The sequence below is a fragment of the Acomys russatus genome, chromosome 29 (genome assembly GCF_903995435.1).
Source record: "Acomys russatus chromosome 29, mAcoRus1.1, whole genome shotgun sequence".
NCBI lineage: Eukaryota > Metazoa > Chordata > Mammalia > Rodentia > Muridae > Acomys > Acomys russatus.
In genome coordinates this window covers 24,879,541-24,899,135 of record NC_067165.1, presented here as the reverse complement: position 1 = coordinate 24,899,135, position 19,595 = coordinate 24,879,541, and the positions used below count along the sequence as shown (strand labels likewise).

The window sequence follows — 19,595 nt, the reverse complement described above, 5'->3', positions numbered from 1 at the left end:
GAGATCCACTTGGGAGGCAGAGGCAGGTAGATTGCTGTGAGTTCGAGGCCAGCCTGGTCTACAAAGAGAGTCCAAGACAGCCAGGGCTACACAGAGAAACCTTGTCTCGCAAAAACAAAAACAAAAAACAAAACAACTCACTGAGATCCACCTGCCTCTGCCTCCCAAGTGCTGGGATTAAAGGCGTGTGCCACCACCACCTGGCAACATTTTTTATTTTTAACATATACATTTATATTATTACACATATGTACAATAAACTATCTATAGCAAGAAGAACCGTGAAACAATCAGGAATTATATAAATGTTACAGTCTTAGTGGTTTGGCTGTTTGTATTTGGCAGCCTTGAAGAAAACATCTTTCCTATCTTGGCGCATCTAAAATTCTGAATGTAAATCAATATCTATCATATCTCATCTCTATCAACTTAAAACATCTATCTAGAGCTAAAAACATCTTAACCCCTACACAACAAAGCTTATGACAACACCCAGCCTACCTCAAAGAGGATGATGAGCATCAAAGAACCTCCTTCTGGAGATGGCTTCAAATGTGACCAACAAGCCACTGGGCAAGCTGGGCGTGGTGGCGCACGCCTTTAATCCCAGCACTCGGGAGGCAGAGGCAGGCGGATCGCTATGAGTTCGAGGCCAGCCTGGTCTACAAAGTGAGTCCAGGATGGCCAAGGCTACACAGAGAAACCCTGTCTCGAAAAACCAAAAAAAAAAAGAAAAAAGAAAAAAGAAATATGTCTGTCACATATATTGGACCAGAGAGCTGAAGATGACGCTCCAACATTATAGAGAGTTTTGGGTGACTGCTCAGGTAGCAAACTGTTTCTGTCATCTTCTCATTTGGGACGCTGCTAACCAGCAATCCCTGTATACTCAGGTAATTAATTTTATTCCTTCTCAAGTCTCTGATGGGGTTGAAGACCAGATAGTTTAGCTTTACAATGGCCTGGAATTCTTTAAGTAGACTAGGCTGTCCTTGTGCTAACAGAAATCTGCCCGACATTGACCCTGAGTGCTCAGATTAAAGGCGTGCGCCACCGTTGCGTAACCTGGCTTATTAACCTCTGTGCTGGGTGGTCACCTTGGGGTGAGTGGCCCTCACAAGCCGCTCTTGCATTTTTAGCCCCTCCCTCCTCCCTTTTGTCCGAAGAGTCAGGATGGAGGCCAGAGTCAAGATTTGCTTCTGGGGAAGTCTTGATGACACAACACTGAGGAGTCAGTGACCTTCCCAACACAGGAACCGAAACAGGGTCGTGGCAGGATTGCACCCAGACACAGAGGAACCAGAATGACTTTTTTTTGCAGAATTTGGAGAGGCTCGGAGGTCATCCTTTGCCCTCCTGTGGAAATCCAGCATGAGCAGCAGCTGTTGGCCACAGTGCCCAACCATCCCTCAGGGTCCATGGGGGTTGTGTGGAAGGAGGGGAAGTCAGAGCCTGGGCTAAATGGCCTTTGCACCTGGGATGGCTGTGGACAGGCCAGTAGAAGCCTCAAGACAGCACAAAGTGTCTGGGTCAGAACTACCAGGGGGCTGCTGGAAGGCAGGTGAGGGAGGCTCCCCGGGCCTGCTTCTGGGGAGGGGAGGGGAGAGGGTAGGACCTGTTCTGAGGAGCCTGAGCTGCCCAAAGTGTCCAGAGCTGCCCTGAGGTACCAGAGGGCCTTGAAAGGGGGGCTGTGCAAGTGAGGGGCCTGAGGCTGCAGCCATCCTGTTTTCTACAGCTATCTGCCTCTGAAGAGATCCTTGGGCCCAGCCGGATATCAGGATGAGGCTACCATCCCCTGGGGGAAATCTAGGAAGGCTTTCTAGAAGTGGCATCTCCTGGGTGGTTGGGGCAGACAAATGCTGGGCAGGGAAGAGGTGCTCTGGAGATACGCCCTGGCATTCTGCTTTAGACTGAGCACTGGTGCTATTTCTCCTTGAGAGATGAACGGAAGTGCCCATTTGCCTCAGATAGGACTCAACAGACCTCAGATCGACTCCATCCTAACCCAGCTTGAGGTGACTCGCAGGAGCACTGGTGACTCAAAAGCAGTTGCACCTTCAAAAAGCCACGAGTACAGATGACTCATAGAAGCTGTATCCCTTTCGTGTCTAGGAGCAGCTACCCTACCGGACCACCACTCCACTCAAGAGTTATATATATGAACCCAGACAGGGATGGGCATCATCTCCCGAGGGGTGTCATGTGGCCATTGAACCTCCACTTCTGAAAGGCAACTGTCGTGTCAAACTGAAGAAAGCAGCTTGCCTTGCCCTACCCAGGCCGTTTCCTCTGCCCATTTCACACCGAGAAAAGTGAGGAGTAGAAAATAAGGTGACAGGTAGGAAGTGAGGTGACAGGTTTGCCGCCCTACAGCTGAGCCGGGAACCCGGATGGCTCCCTCCTCACCCTGGGGTGTCCTCCGAGACTATCAGGTAGCCTTGTCCGCATCTCACCAGCAGCCCCTGGTTTGTAAACTCTTAGGTCCTGGTCACCTCTGCCCAAGACCCTGGCTGAGGGGACAGGACTAGGAAAGCTGTGGGGAATCTAGGTCCAGACTCACTGTGTTGGGGGACCTAAGGACTGGGGAAGACAAGAAGAGGGGGTGGGTAGGAAGGGAGAGGAGGCAGGAAATGAGGGAGGAAGAGAGGGAGGGGAGAAGGAAGGAAGGACATCACCTCAGAAGCCTCTCCATAGCACACCCAAGTTTCTGGGAATAAACTGCACATGTAAAGTTATTTTCCTGGAAGGAAAAAAAAGAAGAAAGAAAAAGAAAAAGAAAAGGAAAAGAAAGGACTTTCTAAAAATATTTTTCCCTCTCACCCCCCACCCCCCACCTTGAGACTGAGCTGAGAGCTGGGAATCTTAACACCCGGGCTGTACAGCTTGACTATGCTCTCTCAGCGAAGGTGCTGTTGGGATTAGTACATCTTAGATTTGGGGCGGGGTGGGGGGGTCTTGTGAAACTGGCGTCTAGTCCCCACCACTGGTGAGTCACAGCTCTGGGTGAGGCAGAAGGCTGCCGTGGAAGGACACAGGGAGGCAGTCACTTCGACTTGTGTCCCCCTTGCCTAGGTGGGGGCTGGCAGGGGTTGGGTCTTGGACTCACCACTTCCTGATATTCAGAATTCAAGTGATGGCACAGAGGGGGAGCCTACCACCACCACCACCACCACAGCCAGCTAGGCAACAGTTAGGAAGTCACATTGCCTGAAACTGAGACAAGCCAAGGTACCTTCTGGAGATCAGGGAGCGAGCAGCTGGAGCAGGTGGCTGTGCGGCAAAAGTCTTTCCCAGATGTCTGAAGGTTCTGCCCGCAGAGTGCCAGGTGCAGCTTCTACAGGAATCCAGCCAGCAGGGTGCTTTCTGAACGCCCCCAGAGCTGTAGTGCAACATCGTCCTTATAGGATGCACTACTGTGGGCCGAGTGTAGTGGCGCACGCCTTTAATCCCAGCACTTGGGAGGCAGAGGCAGGAGGATCACTGTGAATTCGAGGCCAGCCTGGTCTACAAAGGGAGTTCAGGACAGCCAAGGCTATACAGAGAAACCTTTGTCTCGGGGGGGGGGGGGGGGCAGGGGAAGCACTACTGTGGCCTGTGGTTCAAGGCAAGAGTATCACCAGGCAGGACCCCTGGGGCCTCCAATGAGGCACTTGGCAGAGCTCTACTTTCTCACTGAAGTGTCCCAGTTTTGGAGATGTGTCAGTCACTCTAACAGAGAAGCCAAGTGCCTCAGAGCAGCAAGGGAAAGGAAAGGCAGTGCTCGTTTCCAGCTGTGTGCCCAGCTCTGGGTCAGGGGCTTGCATGTCCCCAGTGAAAGTGTTTATGTCCTCCTATTTTACATAGGAGGAGGAGGAGGAAGAGGAAGAGGAGGAAGAGATCAGATGTCTTACACGGATGCCCGGAGACCCACAGAGCTGGGCTATGAAAGCTCCTGGTTATGCAAACACTTGGAGGTTTGGGCTTGTGTGAGTCGGCTGGAGCCTAGACCCCCCCCCCACAGCCTACCTTGAATCTGGGGGTGCTCTGCACCATTGACTAACCTTACCAGGTGACAAATGGGGAAATGGAGGCCCAAAAGCGGCAGAGACTCGACAGGGATCATAGAGCAAATCAAAACAGCTGGGTCTGAGCCAGATGTGTGAACTTAGGTTCCCATCCCCAGATAGTGAAGACCATGCACACCGGGGACTCCTGGAGAGGAGTGAAGAAGAAACAAACCTCGGGCTGCTTCCAGGTCCTGAAAAGCCAGACCTTGAATCCTGGCACCCTGGGGACGCTACAGTGCCTGTACACTACTTGACAGTGCAGTAGCACCCTCATGTGGCCAAAGATGGTAACTACCAGAAGCCATAGTTCTTCCGATTTCTGCTTCTGTTTTGGTTTTGGGGGGTTGGAGTTTGATTTTTGATGTTGTTGTTCTTGTTTGGTTTGGTTTGGTTTGGTTTGGCTGGTAGGTTTTTCGAGACATGGTTTCTCTGTGTGGCCTTGGCTGTCTTGGACTTCCTTTGTAGACCAGGCTGGCCTCAAACTCACAGGGATTCGCTTGCCTCTGTCTCCCAAGTGCTGGGCTTAAAGGTGTGTGTCACCACCGCCTGACCTGTTTTGTTATTTGTAATTTAATGCTTTCATTTTATGTGTGGGTCTTTTGTTTGCATTTCTATCCATCCACTATATATGTGTATACGGTACCTGAAGAAGCCAGAAGAGAGCATCACATTGCCTGGTATTTGGGGTGGTTCTTCCCTCTCCCTCCCCCTCTCCCTCCTCCTCTCCCTCCCCCTCTGTGAGTGTCCATGGGGGTCCACAAGGCTTCAGATCCCACAGAACTAGAATTACAGGCAATTATGAGTCTCCTTACTTGGGTGTTCAAACTGAACTCAGGTCCTCTGAAAAAGCAATAGGTGCTGGTAACTGCTGAGCCATCTCTCCAGCCTCAGGAATTCTTTTTTACAGTTTATTTATTTCTCTGTGTGTTCATGTGCATATGTGTGTGTGTGGGTGCTTGTTCCACAGTATACAAATACATGTCAGTTCTCTTTCCATCATTTGGGTTCTGGGGATCCAGCTCAATCATCAGGGTGGGTGGCAAGCACCTTTTTACCCTCACTGGCCCTTCTGCAACTCTGAAAGGTAGCAATTAATTGCTAAGCCACATAGACAATGGCGGAAGCAAGATGTCACACTGGAGTCGGGAGTCAGTGCACACCAAGCCTGACTTTCGTCTCTTCTGCACCGTGGGCTGTGCTCCCTTGCTCTTGGTTGTCACAAGGGTGAGGAGCGGGCAGCCTGGAGTCCAGCTTGTTCCATCAAAGAGTCCTGCAGAAGGAGGATCTCACATCAGAATGTGGAGCCTCAGCCTTCAGAACCTGGCATGCCCAAATTACTTTCTGGTGGCCACAGGCTTTTCTTCTTCTTCTTCTTCTTCTTCTTCTTCTTCTTCTTCTTCTTCTTCTTCTTCTTCTTCTTCTTCTTCTTCTTCTTTTCTTTCTTCCTTCTTCTCTCTTTCTCTTTCTCTTCTTCTTCTCTTCTTGTCTTTTTCTTCTCTTCTCTCTTCTTCTTCTTCTTCTTCACAGGTTTTCTTCTCCTGGGTTTTGTATTGTTTATGTTTTTGTTGTTGTTGTTTTTCAAGACAGGGTTTCTCTGTGTAGCCTTGGCTGATCTGGAATTGCTTTGTAGACCAGGCTGGCCTTGAACTAACAGCAATCCACCTGTCTCTGCCTGGGATTAAAAGGCGTGCACCACCACTGCCCGGCATGTTTTTGTTTCTTTAAGACAGATCTCAGGCTAGGAGATGGCTCAGTGGATAAAGAACTTGACAGCTAACTGTGAGACTATGACTTCAATTCCCTGAAGCCTATGGAAAGCCAGATGGCCCAAAAGCTCGTGGGCCAGATAGTGTGTATAGCAAAGACGAACAAAATAAAGGCTGTAAGGTAAGGGTGAGCAAGCCAAGGTTGTCCTCTGTCCATAGCCTGTGCTTGTGGAACATGGATCTCTCCACCTCCCACACCAAAAATCAGGGTCTCCTAAGCCTTTTGTTTGATTTCATATATAGCCAGGATGGTGTTGAACTCCTGGGCCGCTTGCCTTCACCCACCAAGTGCTGGGATTACAGATGTGCACTGGTTTAGTTGGTTTTGTCTTGCTACTTCTGAGACCATCTTGTTCTTGTAGCTCAAGCTCAAACTCTCCCTCCTCCTGCCCCGGCCTCTTGGGGTTGAGTTGACAAGCTTTGGAGCCCCTGAGCTAGTTCACTCTGCATCATCTACCCACAGGCTCCTAAGGTGACGTCTCCTACAGTAAACTGGGGAAATAACGCAAATGCTGCTTGTTACATAACGGGCTGGGCCCTACACAATCTCAATCTACACAACTCCTTCTGGACCATGTTTATTAGTATTCAGGTCGCTTCCTCTCTTACAGAGAATTGGGTCTCAGGGGCAGGCAAGGATTAAATGCTCCATTTAATGCTGATTCTGAAGACTCCTTACACATGCAAGGTTTGAAATGAGGGACCATCCACTAAGATGCTAAAAGAACCCAAACCAAGCAAAGTACAAGGAAGTGCAATACAAGAGGCCAGGAAGGCCGTGAGAGCCCTGAGCTGTCCTGCAACACAGGCCCCAGGCACTGCCCACCTCTCCCAGAAAAAAGACATACCTGCCCTGGGAAGTCAAAGTAGAGACCAGTAAGGCCAGGCGTGGCCAACTAACTCCCCAGGGTCAAGCAGAATCGCGCCTTCCTTCAGCTGGAAACCTACATTCCCCTTTTCTGGTCTCAATTCCCAGCCCTGAGGGCTAACTGGCATACATGAATGACTTACAGAGGGCCCTGCATGAGAGAGGGGGCCAGGTGAAATGTCAGGTGGTGTAGCCTCCCATCTGGCCTTCTTGGCTGAAACAAGCTTTTTCAACTTTTGCCAAAGGTGACTCCTAACAAACAGCTGGATGGAGGAAGGACACCTTGAGGACAGGAATTAGTTCTGTGAGCCCAAAGAGGTTCTCAATCAGAGGGTAATCAGAACAAGCTAAGGCACTGGACAGCCTGGGTGGGCATTATGGGTATGGGGGTTGTCAGGACACTGGCCACAATCCAGGATCAGGAAAGATAACTTTTCAAGGCCAAAAAGAAGACCCTGCAGGATGGTGAGCAGGACAAGCCAGTCGGCCAAGGACACAGGCTTGCAGGAAGGTGCCTAGGAGACCCACAATGCGGATTCCCAAGCAAGCTGGGTACTGATGGCAGTGCCCCCTTTCTTTCCTTCTCTTTTTTGGTTTTCCAGACCGGGTCTCTGTCTCTCCAGTAAGGGGGCGGGGAGGGATCACCCTCTGTACACTCAGGAGGAGAACAAAAGCTCACATCCAGGAGTGCAGAAACCCAAGATTTTCAAGGTATCTCCCCAGCTTTCGTAAAAGGCTCTGACTGTGGAGCTGTTTCTGCGCTCTGCAGAGTTCCAGGGCTGCAGCATGGGGCACACTGGGATGGGCGATGGCTTTGTGATGCTGCTTCCCCCACACTCTTGTTAGTGACCCAATACAAAGTTCACTGATTGATCAAGTTGGGGTCTGGAACAATTGTTACTTTGGGTTGCCACGGGTTCCTTTTGGGGGGTGAGCAAGTGGTGGGGGGAGTGTCTCCCCAGGAAAAGCCTGCACATAACACTGGAAAACCAGGTTTTTGCACAAGGCAAACTGAACTCAACCTCAGGTAAAACCAGGCTCAGAAGCCATCAGCTTGATACTCCAACCCCGCTCCACTCTCTCGGGCCTCCTCTCCCAGAGGACAGGCCGGGCTGGAGCAAGGCTCATGTGGGAGGCGTGGGGAGGGAGAGCAACACAAACAGCAAATTCAGATTCCAAAGTTCTGTATTTTTTTCAAAATAAAGATCACACATTGTTTAGAGACAATCTACACAAGAGTTACAAAAAATAGTTGCCCAGGCATAAGCATACACAGGTTTGTTAATTATACACATATGGTTACAAGTGTGCTTGCAAAAAGTTCATTGGAAATATACACAAGGCTCTGGAAATGTACACCGTGTAGTGTTACAGTCTATATTCAAACGAGGATTGACAGTATGTTACATTCACTTACAAGTAGACAAAATGCAAAATACAGCTCATCTGTACAAAACGGAGGGTGAGTCACTTTACAGGGGGAGGCGCTGAGCAGGGGAGGGGTGGGCCAAACTTCTCACATCCTTTTTTGACTGTCACAAAATAAGCGAAACATTACTTTTTTTAGAATTTAAAAAAAAAAAAAAAAAAAAAAAAAGAACACTAGTGTGAACTGAATCGTCTGAAGTAACATTTAGAAAGGCTCTCACTACCGTCTTGACTAGCTGACAAATAAACCAAGCTTTTTTTTTTTTTTTTTTTTAAACATTAACTAGGCTGTATAAAGAACATTTATTCCTTCAAAAGAAAAAAATTACTTCTGGTTGAAATTACAATTTACAATATACAACACTATCTGCTACGACCATAAAAGGTGGATATACACCAAGTGCACGGGGCTGGCTGATTTTCTTTTCTTTTCTTACCAAAAAACGTGTTCATGTTGATTCAAACGTCTCCACATTTACATTACAGGTATACAAATGTACAATTGTACAATCAAAAGTATGTCCGACTACTAGGGTACATTATAGATACAGATTAGACATCAAAACAGGAAAATACTACAAATCCGCATATATGCAAAGTCTATACAAGTATACACTATGTATCTATAGAAGCGAGCCCAGGAGCAGAGCTGGGGTTCCTTTCATGCTAGATACTCAGAATCTGCTTCCACGGCTCACAGGAAGCTCACAGGCAGCACACGGCCCTGCCCGCTGGCCTCAGGCCTCTGAGCTCTGGCTCCTCCTGAATCTGCAGCCACCACCTTCCTCAGCATGAGGTCATCTCCAAAAAGAGCGTCATAAACTCTGTGTCACAGGCTGATGCTTTAGCAACTCTGAAACGTTCCCATTTCATATATGTATATATGTATATATATTTATATTTTATAAACAGTGTTAAATGCCAGTTTGGGGTCATTTAACTAAAATTCAATTTCTCAGATTTTTTGTTTTTTAATAAAATGAGGTGGGGAAGAGCTATTTGCAAAACTTGCCACAAGGCAAATGAGTTAAAAACCTTTTTTTGTCTTTTTTTTTTTTAACTTTTTTTTTTTTGTTAAACCAACCACCCTGAAAGTGTCCACATGTGGAATATAGATACAACATTGAACAAAGCATGTGGTCTCCCATGTACACTGATTACCTATGTACAAGTTCCTATACACCAGTAAACAGCAGGGCAATTAGTCAATTAAAAAAAATAATTAGTACATGTTATGTGTAATAAAATGAAATTTACAAAGGCCTTTCCACAAGTGGATCTGCTTCCTTTTTGGAGGAGGGAGTAATCCCGGAGCAACCATCACCCACTTCCGACTCTACGCTGGGCATTTCTGGTTGCTGGTTGATCTGCCAGGGTCAGTGAGGTCAGCGGGACCAGGATGGGTGCAATGCTCAGATGATACCATTAGGGGGGCCACAGATGGGCCCCAAGTCCACACCATTCTTCATGTAGTACTTCTCCAGCTTGGCCAGGATGTGCTTGCCATAGGTGTACTTTCGAAGAGTCGCGATGTGTGGCCGGATCTGGAGAGGACAGTGTGTGTTAGTTAGACTGGCTGGAGAGGGCTGAGGAGTCTCCAGTATCTTCCCAGATACAGACTATCACTGCTAGCAAGCCATGAGGTAAAGACAGGAGCACTTGCCCTAAGCACTGACACAGGACAGGGAACCTGGCCAGGATACATCAGCACACGCCAGCCAGCTGCCTAGCACCTGCCCACAGGCACACAGACACAGCCAGGCTGCCCTGGCAATTGGGGTTTCCTCTGGGGAAACCATTCACCACCTGACCTCTACCTCTCCAGGGCACACGACAGTTTCCACCAACTTCACACAAGTTAGAGTCATTTTGGAAGAAGGAACCTCAATTGGGGAAATGTCCCCACCTGGCTGGCCTGAAGGCATTTTCCTGTTTGATGACTAACGTAGAGGGCTCAATCCACTGTGAGTGGGACCACCTGTGTGCTATAAAAAAGCAGGCTGAGCAAATCACTGGGAGCAAGACAACAAGCAGCACTCTTCCATGACTTCTGAATCGGCTCTTGCTAACAGGTTCCTGCCCTGACCTCCCTGGATGATAGAAAATTTATAAGATGAGGTAAATCCTCTCCTCCACAAGCTGCTTTGGGTCACAATGTTTACCACAGCAACAGAAACCCTAACTAAGAGTCTGGTACCAGCTCAGGGGTGTGGCTGCAACAGACACTGTGCTTTAGAGAGGACTGTGGTAGCACCTCAAGTTTGGGCTGGAAAAGCCATTGTGTGCTCAATTCAGTGGGCTTCTGTGGGAGCCTGAAGACAATGTTGCAAGCAGGGCAGACAAGAAAGGCTGGGCTTGTGACACTTCAGAGGGAAGCAAAGACTATCAGGGCCGTCTGAGTGATAATTTCTATTAACCACCCCAGTGAAACCTTTGCTTTGCTGGTCCAATTGACACTGAGTAGCTCGGGTTGTGGTTGAGAAGAGAGCAGTGTCAGTGGAGCAAAATCTTCCCAGAGTTACTTCCTCAGGGTCAGCACATAGAAGCTGTAGTCTAGAAAGGGCCAAGGGGTACACCCCGTGCTGCAGCCAGCCTTGGTAATGCGTAAGAGTCTCTTCTAGGTGGATCTGGTTTTGAAAGGGTCATGGAGAAAAACTGAAGCTTGGCACCATGAGAGAATAGGAGGGGCCACTGATGAAGGTGCAACCTCCATGGCAGTAGAAGGCCCAAGACTGAAAGAGTCACGAAGGTAGTTGAGGCTCGGTACCAATATGGCAGGGTCAGAATCCCTGCAGAGTACCCAGGAGAGGTGATTGGTGAAGGTGGAGCCCGATACAGAGACCCCAGCATTTTGGCGAGGCCATGCAATAGGATGAGTGCCCAGGACAGCAGCAGCTATGGAGTGCAGCCAGCCTAAACCTACAAGACAAGCTAGGTGGCTGTCCAAGCCCTCCAGGAGGACCCAAAAAGATCCTGGGCGAGTCCCACAAGTCTGCCCCTAAGCTTCACATGGCTGGACTTTCATTTTGCTTTGTGTAACTGTGCCCTCCTTCTTCCTCATTGAAATAAGAAAGCATTTAACTTATTTTGATTTTACAGGAGCCCACAGCTGAGAGTCTTTGTAGTTTTGAGGGCTATAGATATTTTAGAGGTTTAAACTTTGAAAGAGACTTTGGGTATTTACAGCATTTGTAAAGACTGCAGGGTTCTTAAAGGTTAAAATATTTTATATTGTGAGGTTAATATTAATACAAGATCTTGGAGAATGAGTAAGAAAGGAAAGATTATGCTTTAAAAGTAAGTATGTGTCCAGCTGACTACACTGGCTAGTTTTTAGTATCAACTTGACACGACTAGTCTTATTTTAGAAGAGGGAACCTTGATTGAGAAAATGCCCCCACCAGATTGGCCTGTGGGCAAGACTGTAGTGCATTTTTGTGCATGGATGAATGAGGAGGGAGGGCCAGCCCCCTGCGGGGGGTACCACCCCTGCCAAGCCAGCAGGCAGCATTCCTCCATTGCCTCTATACCCATTCCTGCCTCCAGGTTCCCGCTTGAGTCCTGCCCTGGTTGAGTAAAGTGAAGATGAAATAACCCCTTTCCCTCCCAAATTGCTTGTAGTCACTGTGCTTTATCACAGCAATAGAACCCTAACTAAGATACCAATAAATAAATAGAAAAAGAAACAAAGGAAAGAGTGGATGTAGAGGAATTGCTTGCTCTGACAAGAGACCACATCCAAAGACCTAGGTGTGTGCGATCCAGCTAAAAGAATACAAACACATCTTTAGTCCAGGAGAGAGAGGCAAGCAGATCTGAGCTCAAGGCCACCCTGTACAGCACAAGTTTCAGGTCAAGAAAAGCTTAGGTCCAGGCGTGGCGGTACATGCCTTTAAACCCAAATGATGGTAAAGTTAGCTTGTAGAAGGAAGCACCCAGCCAGGTGTGGCAGTGCATACCTTTAATCCCAGCACTGGGGAGGCAGAGGCAGGCGGATCTCTATGAGTTCGAGGCCAGCCTGGTCTACAAAGGGAGTCCAGGACAGCCAAGGCTACACAGAGAAGCCCTGTCTCAAATCACCCAGTCCCTGAAAGGAAGCACCCATGTTTGAAAGTGATGTCTAATTAAGTGGCAGGGGAAAAAAAAAAAGTGACAATTTGGAGATTTGACAGAGTAGGATACTCCCAATTCTCAGGAGAGAGGAAAGGGAAACTACTTAAGGGACAATGCGGGGAGGAGGAGGCAGTTTTTACCTGAACAGTAATAGAGAGGTTGCAGAGAGAGAGAGAGAGAGCAAGCTAGAGACAGGTGAAGGCTGAAGGAGGCAGAGAATAAGGAGCCAGAAGATTAGAGCAGAGCAGACTGCTGGAGTTAGTTTGAGGCCAAGCAGAGCAATTTTGGGGCCAAGAAAAAAGCCAGATTGAGTATGTTTAGCTTGGAGAGGAGTTTGAGGCAAAACAGCTGAGCTGAACCAGCCAGCCTAGAGCTCAGAAAGAACAAGTAAGGGTGAGCTTACTCAGCAGTAAGTCTCAGAGGCTGAAAACATTCTAGGCCTCGATTAGACTGCACCGAGGCTAGAAGCGTTCCGGGCTGGGCCTAGGTTAAGCCCCGAGAACAGTTGAAACAGGCAAATAAAAATTCCTTTTTTTCCAGATGGACAGTGTGCCAGTGCAGGCGAGGAAAATCAAAGATAGAGCGTCTCTATCTTTCGCCAAAGACAAACTAGAGCCAAGTAATAGCACAGAATCTTAACCCAGAGATTCACTCTTCCAACACTCATGATACAGCTCTGGCACAGTCACCCCATCCCCCCACCTGGCACCCTTAGTACTCCTCCAACCTGAGCCCTGGTCACCCCTGTGAGCACTCTCTCGTGCCCCTGCCCTGGGCCCCATGTGACAGGAGACCTCCCTTGGAGCTCAGCTTCAGTACTGACTCCCTTCCTTTCAGATAGTAATCTTTCCACACAGGAAGCAGAAGATGGGGGAGGGATGCTTTAACCATGTCCCACCCGAACTCACACTGCACACACAGCCTCAGGAGCACCATACCAGATAGAGGACAGGTGGTAGCCCACACTGAAGCCTACAGGGTCAGCTGGTAATCTGCTCAACTGCAAGCTCAAAACAAGGAAGGGGGCCAGTGAGCTCTAGAAACTGCTACAAACCCACATAGAACACAGGCCACAAAAAAAAAGCACACCTCCATCCTGGCAGCTCCAGAGACCACGGTTGGTAACCAACTGTCCTGGCTTCTAGATAACACTGTATACACCTTCCCAAGCGTGCCTGTCCAAAGGACCCAGAGGTCCTGTGCCCCCAGGAGTGGTAAGGACCCAATCCTCAACAAGAGCTTCTCTTACTAAGCCCCCAGCCTCAAGCACCCTTGCTTTAGATACCCCCAAGACACACACACACACACACACACACACACACACACACACACACACACACACACACACACACTTTGGCTTTTATAGTTCCTAATCTTCACACTCTCCTTACCTCTCTCCGCGGCCCTCCTGCACTCCATGATTTCCCACAGCCCGCGCTGTGCGCAGGCAGTCCCTAGCCTCTTCACTACTTCTTTTCAGTCTGAAAAATGCTGCCAGCTATTAGCTCAGCTGTTTTCATGGCTTCCCCTGCTCCAGGTCACAGTGGTGGCACATCAGCAGGACAACTGTTTAAACCACAGTCCAGGGCCTGAATGATTACTCCATGGGTAAAGGCACCAAGCCTGACAACCTGAGTTCCATCCTCACAGTCCACATGGTACAAGGAAAGAAAGCAAGTAAGCTGTCTTTTGACCTTCATATGCATGCTAAAGCACACACATAAAAGTAAAAATAAGAGTCTCCTCTCTGGTACCCAAGCCTTCATCACTGGAAAGCTGTATTCAAATGTCCTTCCTTTCAGGGGCTTTCTTTCTACCAACACATTGCAAGCAGCACTCCACACACTATTCTCGGCCCCTCTATACAGGCTCTTCCTAGCTTTCCTGTGCCTATGTGTACACTGCCTCAGTGAGCACCAAGACAAACTCCTATCAGGGGAGCTGGCTACAGTCACAGGTTTAGTACTGTGCATCCAGCTCCTATGTGCACACCAACATGGTGTGAGACTCAGCCTCAAGTGCCCCGGGCTCCACCAACCTTCAATGGCCACCATCTGCACACTGGCTGCTGGTGGAATGGCTTTGGATCAGAGCTGGAGGGATCTTGTCTGGCTCAGAACGAGTCCATAACAGATTCTCATTATCGAACTTGGTCCTCAGTGAGGGCAAGTGGGTCATCACTGCCAGACAACAGCAACCCCTCCACCGACAAGGCTGAGGGAGCTCAGAGCACAAAGGCTGAGGGGCACAAGCCAGAGGCCTTGGCATCACCTGGCACAAACAGCTGTGGTGTGCCTTCCCCACCTGTGGGCCTCTTGGGTGACTTGGGTGACTGCCCTATCAACTCTGACTCACCGCAGCTAGCTGTTCGGCCTCTGTTGCCTTTCTCCTGTCTAACTCTCCCCAGACTTGATTCTGCAATGGATGGCGTGAAGGCCTCCCTGACAGGCAACACTGTTTTCCACTGTTCCTGTCCAGCTCGCTGTGGGCCAGCAGTAGAGACTAGGTCTTGTCATCTCATGCTTCCCAGCTTTGACACACAGCAGGACAAGTGTGATGCGTAAGTGAAAAGGAGGAAGAGAGAAAAGGAGAAACAGGAAGCAGGCTACCTATTGGATTGATAGGCAGATCTCAGAAACCTTACAAAATGTGTAGCATATGCCTGCAATCCCAGCACTTAGGAGGCTAAGGCAGGAGGATGCTGATTTTAAGGCCAGCTGGGACCACACAGTGAAACTCTGTCAATAAACCAACACCCAAAACAAAGGCTGGGGATGTGGCTTTAGTGGCAAAATGCTAGCCTAGCATGTACCCGGCCTGGGATTGACCCCCAGAACACCATGCAAAACAGGAAAGAAGCTTCTTAAGGACCAACATCAGGGCTCAGTAGGTAAAGGGCACCTGTCATCAAACCTAGCCAACCACTTCACTGTGATCTAGACACATATCATAGCACTCACACGCTCAAAATGGTAAAAACACTATATGCACACAAAACACACATCCTCATAAAAAAGAAAAATGAAAAAGATGAAGGCGTGTGTGGGAAGGTGTTAATCCCAGAAACAGGAGCCTACACTGAGTTGAGGAGTGAAAAACATAGAAAGACCATAGTGATTCCACACAGTAAGGAGGGAGCACAGACAAGCCTGGTGCAAACACAAGGAAGCCACTGTCTGCTGTCTTCTGTACCTGAACACATTCCATCTGGTCCTTTGCCCACTCTGGGCTGGTACTCAATCTGCTTACCTTGTGCATGACAATCTTCCGCTGACCTGGCTCAGCCACATCAATCATCTTCTGGACCACATAGTTGGCATACTGATCCTTCATCATGGTGTATAAGGCACTGTGGGGGCCGTCGTTCATGGTGCATACCTCATCGATGAGCACAGCACGCTCTGTACGTGAGGCATGAGTGACACACTTCTCCACAACATTGCTGCCGTGAGACAAATGAGGAAGAGCAATCAGAAAAGGTCCTCTCTGAGGCTACCTTAGTCAGGATGGACATTGAGGGGAGATGGTGCAGATGGGGAGCTCGTTTCCCCAGGGTCTGCCTCTGTAACATTCCCGTTTTGATCTGACCCACTGGGAGGTCCAGCAGTATCCAAGAGAGGAGTCCTGACCTGCGGACAGGGGACAGTAATGACCACAAGAGGAAACAGCCACACCGCAGTGTTTTCTAACAGCTTAGCTAGCTGACAATCCCTACTGCAACATTTATCAAGACTTGTGATGCTGTCCTTGCACCTGTAAACTCAGGCTCAGCAATAAGACTCTTTTTGTCACACCTTCCATGACACAGACACTGGGACGTGGCAGCAGTTCCGGGCTCGGTGAAGGAGCTTCAAGTCAACTTGGAAAGTAGTAAAGGAATGGTTCTACTAAGGCATAGTTTTCTAATATTAAATGCCTTGCTGCCAGACCACTCACACCACAGTGTGAGAGACTCCTCACACTGACTGCCTGGCTCTATTAGATGCCATGTACCCTCGTCTCGGTTCCACGGACACCGCTGTGCAGGTCAGCAACAGTGTGCTATATGGACTGTTGTCACTGAGCAGAAGACCCAGCAGTCAGTAAATGGAGTTGGTGGGAACTGAAGCTTTGCAAAGGGTAGAAAGAAAGAAAGAAAGAAAGAAAGAAAGAAAGAAAGAAAGAAAGAAAGAAAGAAAGAAAGAAAAGAAAGAAAGAAAGAACAAGCTCTGGATCCCAACTCCTCAAGGAAAAAAGGCTTAAAGGAGGCCCCGCCTACCTAAGCAGACCATACGCAACAAGCACAACTCCAGGGTGAACCCGTGCAGGTGTGTGGGTGTGTGGCCTACCTGCCTCTCTGGACTAAGTCACATACAAGTGCTTTGATTTCAGGCTGTAGTATTTGCAGAGCTCATGAATTAATGGAGCAGCTAAATGGCATGACGGATAAAGAGCTTTGACACCAAGCCTGATGGCCAGGGTCCATTCTCTGGAACCCACAAGATATAAAAGGAATCTAATCTACTCTAGCAACTTGTCCGCTAAGCTCCACATGGAAGGTGCATTCGCACTCACACAAATTCTAAAATATTAAAGATGTTACTAATTAATAAAAGTGAACGTTAATGAACATCAATGTAAACGCTGACAAACATGAGTCATGCTCTCTGTTTAGCAAGCCCAGGGAAGAAAATACTGGAAAATTAAGCAGTGCCGTTTTCTATGAGCAGTGAGGAGGTGTTCAGAAGACCACCAGGCTAAGGCACCAGAGGCCATTATTTCCCAAGCCTGATACTCTGAAGCTGAGGCCTGGACAGAGCTGACAAACATCCCCCCGTCCGTCAGGCCAAAGAGGAAGATGAGTGGATGGCATCTCAGAATGCCCACCCAATGTAGGAGATATACAGGTGACCAAAGTATAATCGTTAAAAAAGCCCCCAGACTTCACTGGCAACTCCAAAGGAGTAGAAAGACCATTTAAGGAGTACCTTTGCAGCCATGCTTGACTTTTAAAGTAGGCAATACATAAAACACAAACAAACAAAAAACCAAAACAAAAAAGGGAAACATTACAGAGAGTTTGATACCCAGAAATGTAAGATGGAAAAAGAGAAAAATTCCCCCCAAGTTGCCCCCTAACTTCTGCAGGTGCACTGTGGCGCAGTAGGTGTGGGCACACAGACACACGCACACAAAGAAACAAATAATTAAATGTAAGAACTTAGGGATAAAATTCTACAGCTCAGGTGTGGCCCAACCCTGGCTCCCCGGAGTACACACCTTGCAAACTTGTGCTGACTCAGTACAAGCACATTGCCTCGAATCTCTGCTACAATTTTGCTTTTGTCCTCAGGACGGCCATGCTCCAGCACATGCTGGATTACGTAATTTCCATACTGATCCTATTTGAGAAGCAACAAAACAAAGAAAATATACGTAAGAAACAGCTCTTCGATTTGGTGGATTGCTAGTGCCCCATCTAATTAGTGTCTATCACTCCTGTGAAACAGAGGGGTGTGGTAACGACTTAACAGCACTCAAGTGTATCTGAATGTGAAGAAATCTGAAATGATTTTTTAAACAGACAGGTAATAACAATTTTTCTTTCTCATTACAAAACAAGAACATAGTGTTACTAGACAAGAGACTATTTTTCTTTATACATTTATGCACTTATTTCTAGCTGGGCTCTTTACAAATTACTAACCACAAAAGAGTAGGCCTGTAATTATTTTAGAATTGGGGACGCAGTGTTTGAGGAATAAAGAAATGTTTTCCTCTAATAGAAGCTGCAAAAAATTTGGTTACATCTTTCTATAGATTTGCATCTAACAAAAACAGTTGAGTTCATTATTTTATCAGTAGCAGAAGCAAATACCAAAAGAAGAGTCAACCAATACACTTGGTTTGTGTGCCCTGGAGTGGTGGAGAACAAGAGCGACAGTAAATGCAGCCCCGCTCCAACTTCACAAGCCAGGGCTTCAAATCATTGTCTATATATTAATGGAATACACATCCTTCAAAGATGTGAAGGATGACACGTTAATACTTTCTACTAATAAGACACAGAGCTTCTCCTCTGGCAACAGCAGTACCTGCACAAGCTGCTCCGTGTGCTGGTGAAGCTCCTCCAGGATAGGCAGGGTCTGGTCAGGAAGACAGTGCTCGAGAATCCTCTGGATCACCCTGCAGCCATAAGGGTGTGTGGACAGAGCAAATACCTGGAGCAGACAAATACAAGGCAGTCATTCAGTGCTGCTACATAAGTACCCGACCCTCTGGCTTCACAGACACATTTAACCAATTGTGTGTTGGGTTGCTTTAGGAATTCAAATAAGTGTTTAAATTTGAACTTTTTTCCAAGAAGCCTAAAATGGAATGGAAATGAGCCAAGGTCGTGAAAAATCCACTTAGTCAATAATCAAGAATGTCACCAGGCAGTGGTGGCACACACCTTTAATCAGCACTTGGGAGGCAGAGGCAGGTGGTTCTCTGTGAGTTCCAGGATATCAAGGTAATACACAGAGAAACAGTGTCTCAAACAAAAACAACAAAAAGGAATAAAAAATATCAACCAACTGCCTTTCCAGAAGATGGGCTGAAAAACAGGAAGAGGAGAAATTGGGCATGGTAGCCAGTACCTTTAATCTCGGCATTCTATAGAGGCAGAGGCAGGGATCTGCTTCAGGGCAGCCAGGGCTACGCAGTTTAAGACCCTGCCTTAAAAATAAACAGCAAAACAAAATGAAGGCTACAGCTGGAGCTCATCAGTGGAGTGCTCCTCCAGCACAGGGAGGCACCCCACAAGGAAACTCATATACAAAAGGTGGCTATCAAATCTAAACATGTCCACAAACACACAGCTGCACATGAGGCTGGCTGGGGTGCTTTTAGGTTTAAAGCAATTAAGAAAAAAATGCATGAGCTTTTAATTGTCCTCTTTTGATTTGACTTTTGTGGTACTGGAGATTAAACCAGGGGTTCCTTGCTAGGCAAGTACCCCACCACTGAGCTACATCTCCAGCCCACATGCCCAATCTTGATTCCTAGCTATACCCCAGCCTTCTAATTAAAATACTAACGTGAGCAGAGTGGTGAATGCTGTCAAAATTGTAGCACTCAGAAAACCAAGATCATGAGGTTGAAGAAGAGCCAGGCCTATGCAGTGAGAGCTTGCCTCAGAACACCAGGGGGGGGGGGGGTAGGGGTGGGGGTGGAGGGACAAGGGGAAGGGACAAGGGAGAGGAAGACTCCTAAGAGCAGTGGCAGCAGCACACACCTGAGGGGTGCTTGCCTACGTCCTGTGTCAGTGGGTCAAGTGCTTCCATTTCACTTGCTGCATAGCCCTACCATTGCACCTGCTATGCACAGTCAGGTTTGCAAAGATGCTGCCTG

The 19,595-nt window shown here is 48.0% G+C and overlaps 1 protein-coding gene and 1 non-coding gene across 19 annotated transcripts in view; both read right to left on the bottom strand.

Annotated features, from left to right (window-relative positions):
- Nucleotides 1–8,371: 8,371 nt before the first annotated feature.
- Pum1 (pumilio RNA binding family member 1) overlaps nt 8,372–19,595 on the bottom strand; it is a 110,706-nt gene continuing 99,482 nt past the window's right edge. For all 18 annotated transcript variants that reach the window (XM_051171517.1, XM_051171519.1, XM_051171524.1 and 15 more), the window contains 4 exons: nt 18,296–18,421; nt 17,481–17,602; nt 15,471–15,663; nt 8,372–9,652 (listed from right to left, as the gene is read on the bottom strand). In XM_051171517.1, coding sequence (XP_051027474.1) covers nt 9,521–9,652; nt 15,471–15,663; nt 17,481–17,602; nt 18,296–18,421 — 573 coding nt within the window. In that variant the 3' untranslated portion in view covers nt 8,372–9,520. The remainder of the gene's footprint in view (nt 9,653–15,470; nt 15,664–17,480; nt 17,603–18,295; nt 18,422–19,595) is intronic.
- On the bottom strand, nt 14,329–14,409 carry LOC127212080 (small nucleolar RNA SNORD103/SNORD85). The gene has a single exon (XR_007833465.1). It is a non-coding gene; the product is annotated as a small nucleolar RNA SNORD103/SNORD85 (small nucleolar RNA).